This window comes from Falco cherrug, chromosome 5 (genome assembly GCF_023634085.1).
Source record: "Falco cherrug isolate bFalChe1 chromosome 5, bFalChe1.pri, whole genome shotgun sequence".
NCBI lineage: Eukaryota > Metazoa > Chordata > Aves > Falconiformes > Falconidae > Falco > Falco cherrug.
In genome coordinates this window covers 74,084,802-74,100,091 of record NC_073701.1, presented here as the reverse complement: position 1 = coordinate 74,100,091, position 15,290 = coordinate 74,084,802, and the positions used below count along the sequence as shown (strand labels likewise).

Sequence of the window (15,290 nt, the reverse complement as noted above, 5' to 3'; positions counted from 1 at the left end):
TTTCTTTTAGCGAGGGAAAAAATGCTGCTGGCTGGTGAGTCCTCAGAGCAGAGAGCCCCGCTGCAGCCCCAGGCCACCCCCCGGCCACCCCCTCCTGAGGGGACAACCGCCCTGGAGCCCACCAGCACCCGGCGCCGTGGGGGCTGGACCCCGAGGCCCTCTGACGGATCTCGGCAGCGAAGCGGCGAGTAGCGAGCACAAGGCAGGCGCGGACACCGTTAGCAGACGGCGAGGCTGAGGAGAGCGCTCCCCTCCGCCGGCTCCCGCTCCCCGCCGCGCCGCAGGACACCTCAGCCTCCGGAACCGCCCCTGCGGGCGGTGGTACGGCCGCGCCCAGCGCTCCCCCGCCCCGCCGAGGGACGGAACCTCCCGCACGGAGCCGTTTAAATCCGAGCCCTCGGCGGCTGGCCCCGCCACAGGCAGGTGTGCAGCGATGGCACCTGCAGGTGACGGTGCCGCTCAGGCCCCCCGCGCGCGTTTCCAGCGCCACGCGCGTCCTGGTTGCCTTGCGCTTCCCCCCGCCCTCCGCAACGGCTCGCGGACGCCGTGCGCACGCGCGGCCGCCCCGCCCTTCCCGCCGAGCACGCGTTCGCCGCTCTCCTTCCCCCGCGCCCCCCACATCCGCGCCGCCGTGTGGGCGGCGCGCGCGACCGAGCGCCTGCGGGGGGCGGGGGCGGTGCCGCGGGAGCGCCAGGGCCGCGGCGGCGGGAGCAGCAGCCTCTCGGCCCGGCGGGCAGCGGGCCCTGCAGCGTGGCCTCCGCTAGCGGCTCTCCGCCCGCTCTCTCTCCGCGTTCCCCGGGGGACGGCTTCAGGCAAGCCTCCCCTCGCCCCCTCCCCGTTTTCTTCCTCTCCGGTTGCTTGCGTGTGAGGTAAACTCTGCGTGTGGTGCCTGCGCCGCCGTTGCGTTTCAGGTGAGGGAGGGGGGGGGAAGAGAAACAGAGCGGGAAGGCACTCACTCCCCCTCCCTCCTCAGCGCCTCTCCGGCGGCCCCGGGCGCCAAACCCCGCCGCTCCCTTGCTTCTCATCTCCCGGCGAAATAAAACACCCCCCTTCCCAAAATGGGCTGCACGCTGAGCGCCGAGGACAAGGCAGCGGTGGAGAGGAGCAAGATGATCGACAGGAACCTGCGGGAGGATGGCGAGAAGGCGGCCCGGGAGGTTAAGCTGCTCCTCTTGGGTAAGGGCTCCAGTGAGGCCAGGGTCCCCCTGAAGTAATCCCCCTTTCCCGCCGAAGCCCTGGGGTGAGGTGCCCCCTCGCCTCCCAGCCCGGAGGCGAGGGCCCTTGTGTGGGCGAGGGCGGGGCAGGTGCCCACCAGTTCCCGCTAATGTGAGGAGGGGGGGCCGCTCCTCCGGCTTGGAGGGTGGTTGGGCGGTGGGATGCGTTCCTGGGATAACGTGGCTGGAGGAAAGCCGCCCGGCCGTAGTGGGGGGTGTGCTCGTGGCCCCTCGTAAGTTCTGGGGCTGAGGGGAGGCACAGCAGCCCGTTAACGCAGGTGGGCGTCTCGGCTTCTTTCGGGGTTACAGGCAGGGCCGCTCTGGGGAAGCGGCACGGCGTAGTTTGTCCCGGGGCGCTTGTTCAGACCGGGCCCTAACTCCCACATGAAGGGGATAACATCTGAAACTTAAGACGTGGATTCTGTGTATCTCTGCTTAGACGAAGGAAATTGCTGGTTGGAGGATGTTTGCTGTTAGTTTCTTGTAGACCCGGACATATAAATTGTTGCTACAAGAATAAAGTGCAGAAAGCATCAAAGGAACAAAAGGCAAAGCACCATTTAACTTCTCACAGTTTCATTTTTGTGGAATTTTCTCGTGTTGCTGAAATCTTAACGGAAAGTACAACCTTGATGGGGATTCTAAACGTATAATGACTCGCATAATATGTATCGTGTGTACTTGTGAGCACAACTCAGGAACTTGAAGCTAGCTTTTTTGTATATTTTGCGATATGTTTTTGTGTAAACATAAGTAAAATCAGACTATTTTAAAAATTACAAGAAAAAAGTGAAGGTTTTAATTAGTAATACCTTTGTGCAAGACTAAAATGACTGTACAGCTTGCAGACAGCTGAAGGCTAGAAGATTTGCATTGTATTAATATTGTAGGGAGTTCGGCAGTATATGCCGTATAACTAAATGAGACCGGATCCTTCTAATCCGGTTTTAGATAGCTGTTGAGTTGCAGCTTTCCCTGTTACTCCCTTCCCCTCCCAGACCTACAGTTTCAGGCAAACTTTTTAAACAATGCCCAGTTTCTCACTTTGCTCGACATCGATTATGCTAGATTCACTACAGACATTGTAGTAGACCTCTTCAGCAACAGAAAGAAGTTACTTTATTCTAAAATAGCTCCAGAAGGGTGCAGGAAACTGAAGCACTTCCATGTGTAGATGAAGAGATGAAACAAACCTAGTATGGGAAAAACAAACGTCCTAAAATGTGTTTGTAGACCTAAAATTTCACTTGGAAAAGAAGCAATTAAAGCTTTTATTTTTTGTTTTCCAGAAAGTGTTAGGCTTTGGGTTGGTACTGTTGCCTAGTCCTGTACACCTTTGGAATCCTTGGATTGTTGTATGGAAAGGTTATCCCGTTATGAGATCAGTAACACTTTCTGCAGTGCTGCTATTGTCTCTTTCAAAGATGACAAAGTAATGCTTTGTGGTTTCTGGCAACGCATTTAAAATTATTTTTTCAGTGCCTTGCTGTTCTGTATGGAACTTCTAGGACATGTAGTTTGGTGGTCGTCTTCATATCTTTCATCATACTCTCTGGGTATGGATGAAGTATAGAAGTATGCTTTAAACTTGAGAATGAGTTCTGTCACTGTTCTCAGGTTTTTTAATGCTCTTATGTGTAAAGTACTGTGCTATGAGTTTTGATTTTTAAATTTCACAAACTGTGTTTCTAATACTTTCCTCAAAAGCTTTTCTGTATGTTTTTTCTGCTGGAATCTCATGAAATCTTGGGATATGGAACTAATGCTCAAATACAAGTGTTTTCTCATAGTGTTCTGAGCAATAGCTCAGTTGGTTTAGTATTTCCCCCTCCCCTATTAAAAAGAGATAGGAAAACTGTCAGGCAAACTTTTACTACCAGTGTTTGAATCATTATTTAAACAAAAATTACATAATAATCTACTGAACTCACGCTGAGGTTTTGTATATATACCCTTGGATGTAATTCTGTATATCACATGTCTTGGAATTAAAGTTTTTCAGTTACTTTTCCTTGCAACTCTGTCAGATGTCTTAAATGTTATATGAATGCTTTATCTGATCGCGAAACTATTTATAAAGTTACTTCCACTAGAGTCACTTCCTTCTCACCACTCACTGTCCCAATTGCTTGTTTTGCCCATATGTCATAGTTTATAATCTGCTTGCTTGTACTACATCTATTTATGGGATTTTTCTGTTAAAAAGATACTGAAATAAAAGGAAAAGTACAAATTGTGGTCTGCTGCCAGGAAAATACAGTGTGTGTGAGGCATCTAAAGTACCTTGCTTATGTAGAAAAAGAGCATGTAGCTATATACCTACTGACCCTATAAGACAGATTTCTTACAGTGTCTATAAAATTCATATTTTTGTGTGGTGACTAAAGAGTTCTACTGAAGCTTCAGCTAGAATGCTCAGTTGAGGGGAGGTGTGTTTATAAAATTAGTCTGTATCTAGCCTTTAAATTTAATTTATTCCAGTATATGCTTTTTAAAGGTTTTTCTAAAACAGGAAATAACAGTGATTTAATTGAGATAGATGTGACACAGCTGTACCTAAACCATGACTTTGTAAACAATGTCACTGATCCATGTTATATTTTGTTGTCCTGTCTTTATGAGGAAGCAGACATACTTAAGCTGTGCAAAATACTCTTGGCCTGGATTATCTAGCTTCTTTCATCGTTATCTGTAAATTGGTACATCATTTTGTACAAATTTGATGGCAGGTCATTTGGAACAAAAATACTGGGTTTTGACCATTACCCATGTATAACTATTTTATCCTTGTAATTCTATGCACTCCAATGTGCTATCCCAACAGCAGGATAACCTTTCCTGAAAAATTTCTGAGCACTATCCTCATTATTAGTAGTAAGCTGAATTTGAGCATATAGTTTGTAATCCAAATGGAAGATGCTTGTTTATACATGGAATTAGGTTATTTTAATTAAAAAAAATCAATAAATAAGCAACTTTCTTTCATTTAAAATTATTTTCAATGTGTGACCTTCCCATAAAATTTAAGTGCAGTCTAGCATATTGTCCAACACTAAAATATAACATGCAAAAGTACTTTTCCTTAAGCACTTTAATATTTGTGTCAAGTTGACAGTTCCTAAACTTCTGTTTTCTAATTGTTTGAAGTAATTGTTTTGGGTGTGGGTTTTTTTTTAATTTTTCACATGCTTAAGTGTGAGTGAGATTTTTGAAAAGCAGTGTATATTTTGGCTAGCTTCCAAGCAGTGTAAGCAGTAGACCCATGTTGTTTTTCTCTTTCATGGTTCCTCATCTTAACTTTTAGTATTTATCAAATAAAAAATCCAGTGGTGCTTGCCAAATGAGTGTAATTCTAATCATGTTGGGAGATGGTGGTTCTTATGTACTGGGTTAATATACATGTGATCCAGATCAGGTGTGGATTTGCAAGTACATTTCTGTTGAATTAGCTAAAGCACATAAGACTGAATTTATGCCAACTGCAGGAGAACAGGCAGTTCCTCATTTAGTAGAAAGCCTTCTGGTATGAGGTTAACTCATCAGGTTTTATGAATATATTCAAACCGGCAGCATGAGTTTATAGGATTAGCACTTTGTCTTGTGGATTATCACATTCTTAACCTAATATAGCAAATTCAGTGAAAGGAGCAATAGATATGTCTTAAACGTCTTCAGGAGTGGATCCTGGGATCCAGGAGGTCACAGGCCATATATTTGACAACTTTAATTATCTGTCTATTTTCTGGATAATTGTTTGTAGATTTAACTTCAATGGATACCTTTATTATCATGACCAACAAAGCCGCTTTTCCATTCCTGAATAGATCCTTGTAATTTGTACTGGAACATTCTTAAAGATACCTGGTTTTTAATTTCAGACAGAGTACTGCTCTTAAACTTTTTCTTTCATTGCAGTTCTTCCTATTCCTTAGGGTAGCAACTAGAACAGTTCTATGAAGTTAACTCTTCTAAATCTTCACACTTCAAGCATCTTTTTCTCTACTGCTTTTCTTTTGTTATAGAGCTGCATCTTTGTCTGCTTAGTCAACAGACTCCCACTGCATGCGCATCTTTTCAGCAGCATGATCCTTGTAGTCCTTGGCAATACCTGCCTTCCTCCAGACCTGACTGCACATTGGACTAAAAAAAAAAATCTATGCTGTTTGTACTGTTACTTCTCTTGCCTTTCCTCCAGAGTATTCTCTTTCACCATGCTTGCAGACAAAAAAGGCTATAGAAGTCTGAACTTACGGGAGATCTCAAGAAAGCCTTATTCTCACAAACAAGCATTGCACACTTAAGAGATGTTGACCTCATCTTTGTTAAGTTATGCAAGCCTAGTCTAAAACGTATCTGACAAAGTATTTCCTGTCTCGCTTTCAGAGGCAATTATCTATAGATATTTACAAAGTTTACTTCCAATTTAAAAGCTGTTTTGTGATACCTAAAAGAAGTGTTTAATGTTAGGGGTTTTTTTTGCTTGTTTGATCTTGTCTGTCTGCCCTCTGACTTTCTGCCTGTCTGGTTAGATCTAGCAGGAGTTCTGAACTGGGAGCTTTTTTTTCTCTTGCATTTTAATATGGTACAGTTGGGCTCCAGCAATCAGGATGTTATTTATGAGGACTTTTATATCTGACTTGGTAGTTAAGTCAGTGAAATCCTCAAGCCTTTGTACTAAACACAACAATAATTTCAAAGAACAGTCAAAATTACTAGATTCCCATAGTGTAATAATCCCCCTTCCTTTTGTGAAAGGAGGCTCATGGATATACAGAAAACACAGCCATTCAGTTATGGTTGTGTTTGTGTAATTGCAGTTTGTGTTCTTTTATGCTTGTCTCTTTCTATTTGAATGTTGGTGTAATAATTTACAACATTGTAATATTGGTGTCTAATGTGTATATAGACTTCATCACCGCAATACAAATTGTCTTCAGTGATTTCAGGTCACCTGTTGCATTATTTTAAATCTTCATTTTGGAAGTTTCTTCATAAAATCAGCATTTATGATATCATGATTTTAATTTCCTAATGTTCTTAGGAAAAAATGTATTTCGGTATGTGTTTTAGAAGGGGCTGAAGACAAATGGTACATTTTGTGCCATGTTGTGATAACAGTAATCGCGACTTTGCTTTTTTGTCTGTTGATGAAAAAGTGTAGTTACGGATATATACAAATTACTGTAACTTCTCTTGCATTAGGCATTAAGGCTTTTTAATATTTTAAGAGTTAGAAAACACTTTACAATTTAAAAAATATTTTCCTTTAAGTTGTCATTTAAAATCAACGTAATGCTTCTTCCCACCCTCCCACCAAAACCAGAGACCAAAAAAGCTCTGGTTAATGTACCTTTTGGTCATCCATTCACTCCCAGCATCAGTGGTGGCTCAAGGCTACACTTAAGTTCTGTAATACGCTGACTTAATTTGTTTCTTCCTACATTTTCTGGCAGCACAGTTTATTGTATTGTTATTGTGCTGCTATGACAGTTTACTTCAGCCCTATGGATTATATTGCTGAAATGATTGTGTATTTAAACTAACTTCCTCTTGTGAAGTTATTTTTAACTCACTTCACAGTATAGCTCCTTGCATAGTTGTTGGCACAACTTGAGCTCAGGCTTTGTGCTGTGAAGATTTAGGCTGTGCTGATTTATATAATCATATGGCCAAAGTGGATTGTTCTTTTGCTGCCACATTTTACCCTTTAGTTGTTTTGGTCCTCTGAAAAGGAATAATTGAGTAGTCAGCATATCCTAAAGTCTGGCTAAATATTTTGAAACCAGGCCATGAGTCTGGCTTCAGAAGGCGTGAAATTCTGAAGTCAGCTTTTGCTGCTGAGCTTGATGGATGTCTGCTTTCCTGTAATATACTATCTGGCAAATTTCAAGGTAGAAGATGAAGTAGAAAAGAGGTATTTAAGATGTTCTATTAAGTGTGAAGTTTTTCTGCCATGGAACACTAAATATATATCTGAACTGACTTGATAATTATCTATTAATAAGGTCTTTTTCCAAACTGTGTACAGGAGAGCCTGTATTGATGAAAACTCGCTATTCTGAGGTGGAGTCTTAGTCACTGTCCGGCTTTACTGAGGTCAGCTGTTCTATTTATTGCCCTTGTTTGCTCAGTGTCCTGTTACCTCAGGCTTTGTGTAAATTACTGTTTTGTTATTCTGTAAATGGAACTAAGTTGGTTTCACCTGAGAGATTCTGTATCCAAAAAGTATTTAAGTTGGTAAGGTATAGAGAGACCAGTTAGAAAAATCAGAACTTCGAACTTTTGAAAGCAGTAGGTTTTAAGTGCAGTATTCAAAAAAGGCAAGAGTTTTTGAAGTGATAAACTTGGTGACATTTCTGAGCAGAAGGATAATTAAGATACTGAAATTTATTACACAATCACAATTAAACCAAAAACTTTGGTGAGAGACTTGTGTACTAGAACGTATGCTTTTGCAATAAAAGATTTGAACTCATCTCTTAATGCTAAACTTCATTCTCCTTGTCTATGAAGTAGGAGCAGACAAGACAAAATAAGATTTCTTAATGAGAATCAAGATGGGAAGAAGGAATGATATGATGTCATAGACTATCTTATGTTTGTGGCTGCTTATAACCCTTTCACAGTATAGCTGTAAGAAGTGTTAGGGTTGGGAATTTGGAAGATGTTTCCCATCATCATGGCTTTGCCCTTGGAATTTGCAAAGCTGTGGAGCCAGAGCCAGCTTCAAAATCTCTGGAATTATCTACAGCTTGAATATGTAACAGGAGGTAAAGTATCATGTATCTCGTCATGCTGTACCAAGCAAAATGGCCTAAAAATCACTTGGTGTCCCAGATACCTATATGTATTATTCCTTGAGCATGCTATCTGTTTAGTTCAATTTTTGTCTTCCCACATCATTTTTGTTTAATTAATGGCCAGCCCTTCCTTGAAAACTATACTTCTGTGTAATCTTTAAAATTTTCTCATGATAGTATTCTTTCAGGATCTCAGCTGATGGGGTAATTGATGTAGAGCATTTAACAACCAGTTCTTAAAGAGATTTGTTGTTAAGTATTACAGGCAAATAAATTGCTTTCCTTGCCTGGCTTTGGTAATTAAAAGGTCACTGAAGCTCTGAGTAAGAGAATTTCTTTTATGTTTAGGTAACAACATAAATCAGGTAGCAGTGTTGACATCTGTCTTTATGTTTATATGGGTGCTATGTATTTATGTTTAGGGATGCATGTAAATGCAATATTGAAATTAGAAAATACTTCCCTGAAGCTTATTTAAAGGAATCAACAGCATTCCAATATACAGTACTTCAATTAATGAAATAAACTGTACCTCATTACATTCTCATATATGCCTTTTAGAAATGTAGGATTGCATTTGAAGTGCGTAATATACTTAGTAAAGGTACCTGATTAAATCTTCAGTGAAATATAACAGTATCTAGGCAACCAGAATGGACAGGAAGTCTTTACAGAAGCAGATTGCTTCTAAAGAAACCAAATGTACTGTAATGAAAATCCCTGTGAATTTTCTGTGAAGCAGATTTATAATTCTTAGTATCTTCTACAACTTAATATGGTCTGCTTCTTTAAATGAAAATACTGTTGGAGTCAAATAGCTACCTGTATCCCATTTCCCCTTTGCAAAGTTGATAAAATAATTTCTTGCATATAAGTATATGTTGTTTTTTACATGGATAAAGCTGTTGTAGTCGTTTAGTTTGTGATATGAGTTGTTACCTATCACAATCATAAGGATGTTCTGTATCTGTTTTGTTTTTTTTAATAGTTTCACTAAAACTCAAGAGGTTCTTGCCAACTTTCTAAATCCATATTGGAATATGGGGAATTAACAGTGCATGTTGTCTAATAAGCAGTTGAGCCATTCCAGAAGCTTTGTGTTGGTTAAAAGGAGAGTGTTCTTGCAGCATCTGGCTGAATGGTTTTGCTCTGACTCTGGCCCTTTTAAATGCTTAATTCCGTTTTGAGCTTGTTTAATAGTAAAATTGGCTGTCCTGTTTAGACTTAATTTGTTTCTGGAGTGGTTAGTTTCACTGGTATTTCATAATCACAGAGTGGTTTGGGTTGGAAGGGACCTTAAGGATCATCTAGTTCCAACTCCCCTGCCATGGGCAGGGACACCTTCCACTAGACCAGGTTGCTCAGAGCTCCATCCAGCCTGGCCTGGTTGATGGCCAGGTAATGGTCTGGTGAGGACTTGAATAAAACCATTGATGAGGAGCAGAGATAAATGCCATATGCAAATGAGTACTGGAAATGCATAGTGCCGGGTGGAGGGGGAAATGGGTGCAGAATAGGATTCTTTCTGTTTCTGCATTTCTGTGCCACAGTTTACTGTAGAATTGGATTAGGGATAATGTGAAATTGTGTTCACTTTTGAGGTCCAGTTGGTAGACAGAATAAGTGGGTTTTGAATGGAGTTTAAAACCTCGTTGGTGGAATAGGAGATGATGCCATTCTTAAGCAGTGTGGTGATTAGGGCACTTGATTGGAAGATAGGGGTAGGAGTTTGTTTTTGTTCCAAGTCTAAGGAGTCTCACACCTGTGTTTCCTTATGCTATTTTAACTTACAGGTCATAGGCTTGAGCAGGAAGGATCTTTTTCTACCTAACACTTTGAGGAATGCAGGATGGTAGTGGACAAGAAGCATAACTGCCAGCTTGGTGTCCAAACAGTAGAGAGGAGAATGGAGATGCTGGTCTCCAGTTAAAACAGTAAAGTTGTACTAATATTATAAACAGAATACAGTATGAATGTAGTATTGGAATGCAATTTTAGAAGTTGCTATGACTGGAGATAAATGCCTTGCAGTAACAAAATTGGGACAAAATAAGACAATTGTTTTGAGTATTTATAGATTTTATTTAAGTTATTTTGCATACTTGTTGCTTTCAGAATCTGCCAGGGGTGTACTATACAAGGGTGAACTGAAGATAAGCTAAGTATCATTTAATTGTTGTCAGTATTCTTGATGCATTAAAAATTTCTTGAAGCATTTTGAAAATGCATTTCTCAGCTGTATGCAGTTCAGTTACTGATAGTTAATAAATCTGGTAAACTCTTAGCAATACCATTAAATGCATTCTAAAGCTCTTAGACATTGACAGGGATTCCTTTTAATATGCTTTAGTGCCTCAGTGTTTGCTAGCAAAGGCTGTCATTTAATTCCTGGATGAGAGACTACCTAAGTTGTTTTCTCTGTGCTGTTTTGGAACATAGGACCTTTTGGGGTTAGATTACATCAGACTTTGACAGTATACTAGTCTGAGGCCTAACAAACTACTATATGTGTAGGTATCTATCTTAACTCTTGCTTCTGGGCCTGTTGGGTGTGCAACTCCGTGTTTGAATAGGTTGATATTTTTGTATACTTCAAAGCTTTCTCAGCTTAATTTGAGACCAGTTAAATGCAAAGTCTAAGTAGCAACCAGAAAGAGCCATAATTTTGTTTTAGTGCTATTAACCACAAATAATATTCTACTTGTAGGTAGCTTTGCGTGGAAAATGCATGTAACAAAAGAATATGGTTGAGTGCACAACTGAATTTTCTTTCCTGGTTCACATACAAATAACAGTTCTGAAAATATTTGCTTTTGAAAAAGATGAGGCTGGATAGTTAGGTCTTTTTCATATAACATTTCAAATCTGTGTCACTAAGTACTGTTTTTTAGTAGAGGTGGAGACATTTTTGTAGTGAATTTAGGTCAACCGTCAATATGCTTATTCTCCTTATTTTTGTGGATTGTAGTTCTAGAGCTACAAGATGAAAAACACTGAAGTGAGGCGTGGATGAAGACTGGGAATGTATGTGAACTAAAGTTCATGTAAAACCACTACTTCTACAATAATGAGCGAACCTTTAGTGAAACTGCATTTGTCCTGGTATAAACTTTGAGAGTACCCATTTATCTCATTTGCAAATAATGTCTTGGTGTTGCATGACAAGTAGGGCTTTGAATAAAATCAGTTGAGATTTTTGTCGTATTGTGATAGGAATGCCCACACTTGGCTTTCTAATTTTCCCAACTCTTTGTATAGTTACATAGGGACAGTCGGCTCTGTCACAATTGTAGATAATAAAACAGTAGTGTTGTTCTGAATTGCAAGTGGAGTGTGATGAAAATATGCAATGAATTCCATTCCAATTTAATTTTGTTTTATCTCTCCACCAGAATAATCCGCATAAAGTATGCCTCTGTTGCAGTGTGGGTTTTTTAATAAAGTATTTTTGATTTTTATTAACGATAGTCTACTTACTAGTAGAAGTTCTCTGATATCTCAGTCACTGAACCTACCGTTTTTGCACACCGTATTTATAGCTCAGTGAATAGTAAAAGGCCACGAAGGCCAATCACGCTGTCGAGAAAAATGTCAGGGCACTCTGGATTTCTAGAGGTTTATTAGATAGATATTTGGAGTCTGGATGAGACATGCTGTACTGTGGCAGAAATTAACAGTAACTGTCTTGGTAAACCTTGTAAGACCAAAGGAGGTGCTTCTTTCTGTTGGAGCACTCAGCATTTATCTCATGTAGTGTGGTCATACACAACATCCACTCAAACTCATGTTCTAGAAGGTCTTTAATCATGTTCTTTTATACTATGGTTTCAAACTATGTAGTGATTGTTTCTGAGCATACTACAAGAAGATAAATCAATCAAGCAGCTCAGTTATTTGCTATTAGTGAAGTTCTATTAGAAACACAAACAAGTTTCTGGACTTCAAATTTTGAGGCGATTCCCAAATCTCTTAAAGGTAGTGTAGAGGCTGGCCTTTGATACCTTTATCAGCTGACTGCTTAAATGTATCAGCGCTGACATGTTAGATAACCTGGAGCCACAAGCATTTTAGCCACTGGTGGTATGGCGTATAGTTGTGAGGCAGCAAGCATGATTACTATCTCTAAATGTGCATCCATTCCCTCATTTGATTTCTGGCATAAGAGGTTTTATTTCCAAACCTTTGAATCTCAGCTTATGGTCCTGCTGTGTTTGGCACCTCACACAAAGGAAGCTATGCCTATATCTTAGTTGAAGAAAATGCCTCAGATTTTAAAGTAAAATGGCGCTGTCCCTCTATAAGGCAGTGATACCGTTTTAAGACACTGTGTACATTCTCAGAAGATTAGTCTTTTTAAAGTAGATTCAATTCTAAGGTACTGTATTTCCTTTTGAATGTTTCACAGAGTTTCTGAAGTATGACACTTGGGATTGTACTGGTGCACTGCTTGATAGTGAGACAAAGAGTCTGCAACTTGGTTATAGTGTAAGTGATGCACATAATGATAGAAGGGTTCCTCCTATATAGCAGTAGCTGTACAGCCAATAGCTTGAAACATTTGAGGAGTATTAATATAAGAATAGTCTTGAAGAGCTAGGTAGAATTTATATTCAAAAGCTGTGTACATTCAAGTGGGTTGTACATAAAATTTCTGCTATGGTGTCAGTTTATGATGTGCATCAAATTCTAAGCAAAAAGACAATTTCATAAAACCATTGTCATAAAAAGATATTAAGCACTAATAGAAAATTTGAAATAGCTCTAAACTCAATTTATACTTCAAAAGATAAAGATGTGAATAAAAGTTACCAAAAGGTTTGCAAAATGGAGTGTGTGCTCTGGTTGTTTCACCGTAAGCTTTGTTTTTTAGAATTCAGTAAGTTCCAGAGGTTATACAGAATATAAACTGATACTTTTTAATTGTTGTTTCCATATTAAACTAATATAGTCTTATCACTTAGGTGTTTATTATAGTAATGGCCTAGGTATCTAAGAAGCTCTAAGCAGTTTATTAGAGGTCTAGACCTGAATAAACAAGCTGACATGAGTTAATAGGCAATTGCTTCTTGAGGCAACATTTTATATAAACTTTCTAAAATTATTTTATGTGTGATGACTAGTTTGGGTACTACTGATTTTGAACATCTACTAAGAGCAATACTGAAGACTTAGGAAAGAAAGGATTAGTTGTAATTCTTGATTTCTTAAGAAATTTACAAAACTGAAGGGTGGCTTATAGGTTTAAATGGTGCTGCTTCTGTGGTATTAAGCTGGCATGCAGCTACTGAAGCATTGAGAATTATCTCAGATCTTTTTTCTGAGTCAGTGTCATTTCAGAATCTGTCACTCTTGTGGTTTCAACCAGTGATGTAATCTGGGATTCACACTCTATTACTACATGGCTAACTTACTGAAATATTTTGTTCCAGATATTATTCACACAGCTTCTTTCTTAACTAATTCAAAGTTTCCTGGCACATTCAAATTCCAGTAGCTGTGGAAATTCCAAGACTAGTGCCACTTTATAAATAATGAGTACTATCAACCTTTGGTTGTCTATATGAAAACAGTTGAGAAGGGGAAAAGGAACATAAACTGTGTCAGTGGCAGCAGCCACCCCAGAATTAGGAGAATACAAGATGGTGGTAGAAAAGAAGCATAACTGCTGGGTGGCTTCAAAAAGGGTGAGTGGGAACATGAGACAAAAAAAAAAATAAATTTTGCAGGGAAGTAGTGGTGTAGGTGCTGCTGTCAGAATGTTTCATTTAGTGGTCAGCCTGTTTAGAAGTGTAGCAACAAGTGTCCACTGTGCGTTTCTTGTACTAGCATTGATGTATTTTGAATACGGTAACAGTGTTTAGCAGCCTGAATTCATACTTAAGTCTATGTCTGGTAATGTCATGAGGTGATATTTAAGAGATTATACTTCCAAGCTATCTGCTTGCCATGTGCTTTTGTAAGAGATTACTGGCCCTGTAGCAGATACAGTAGAAATCACTGGGCATTTAGCTTGTGCTGTGACCAGTGGCAGCTGAGGAGCCGGTACCATTAATCTCGAGCATTCTCCTGTGAAATGCTAACATCTGACAAGACTGGATAGGAGAGCTGTGGGGACTTCACAGTAGGTGAATCCAACAGTTTAAGAAGTAGTGTTTTATTTTGAACTTCACATGTGTCTCTAACCTGGTACAAGTCTCCTGTTGTACAGTCTGGAAAACTGACAAGCATCCACTGAAATTTGTTCTATTTATTTAATCCATTAAATGGTATTAATTATTCTTGTCTGTACTTTAAGTCTCTTCTGGCAACATAAGACTATTGTACTTGTTTATGGGTTCTGTTCCTTTGTCCGATTTAGTTGGTGGTTCAAATCTGGCTCCATTCTACTCTTCAGTTTTTATCCAACTCTTAATCTAGGTTGGGGGGTTCCCCCCAAAAAATTTAGGCTACATTTTTTTTTGTTAGAGTTGTGAGGAATATATTTGTGCTATTAGGAGTTGTACTTGACAGTTGGTTTCCCCCAAAGAGGGGTACTGTGAACTTGAAGTGTGCATTGTTTTTTATTTTGGTATTGCGTTAGCTTCTTCAGTAAGCAGTTAGTAAATGCTTCACTTAGAAATGTTACTGTTAAAATCTCAGCACTTCCAAGCACTGAAACTGCTGTTTGTGTGCATAAAACATTTGTTCCAGAAATGTGTAGTTCTGGAATGCTTGCTATGTAGGCAGTGTGTGGGATAATAAATCATGAGACACCATGAGTAGTTTAACATTTTTGCTGACCTGTTACTTTGAATCAAATTATAAAATACTTAGTTCTTTTTAAACACAGACCTGCTCCATTTGGAAAGTAAAAGAATATTCATAGTAGTGAGTCATAGGGTCATAGAATTATGTAGGTAGGAAAAGACTGAAGATCATAAAGTCTAACAGTCTGTCTTTTTAATATTTTTTAGTAAGTTCTTGTGTAACTGGCCAGATATAAGCTTGGAAAATCAAATATTGCTTTAGCTGTTTAAGTTTATTTGAACTTTGCTAGCCATACTCTGTTCCTTCAGACTAGTGTGAGGTTGCTCTATTAAATATTTTTTTGTTGTTTTTTGGAACATGAAGGTGCTTTGATTTTTCTCACCATTTCCAAAGTTGAAAGTTAAGAAGAAACCACAACACTTTGAAAGAAAAATTGTAGTACAAATTTAGTCCCTTTTATTTAGCTGAGCTTCAGATTAACTGTGCCATGGATGGTGCAGTAGGATTAGTCATAGGCCTGGGTTTATAT

The 15,290-nt window shown here is 39.6% G+C and overlaps 1 protein-coding gene across 2 annotated transcripts in view; it reads left to right on the top strand.

Annotated features, from left to right (window-relative positions):
• The first annotated feature begins 700 nt into the window (after window positions 1-700).
• GNAI1 (G protein subunit alpha i1) overlaps window positions 701-15,290 on the top strand; it is a 36,299-nt gene continuing 21,709 nt past the window's right edge. The window contains exons 1-2 of one of the 2 annotated variants that reach the window (XM_027811416.2): window positions 701-869; window positions 974-1,176. In XM_027811416.2, the coding sequence (XP_027667217.1) occupies window positions 1,059-1,176 (118 nt within the window). In that variant the 5' untranslated portion in view covers window positions 701-869; window positions 974-1,058. The remainder of the gene's footprint in view (window positions 870-973; window positions 1,177-15,290) is intronic. The other variant, XM_027811415.2, reaches the window with a different exon arrangement.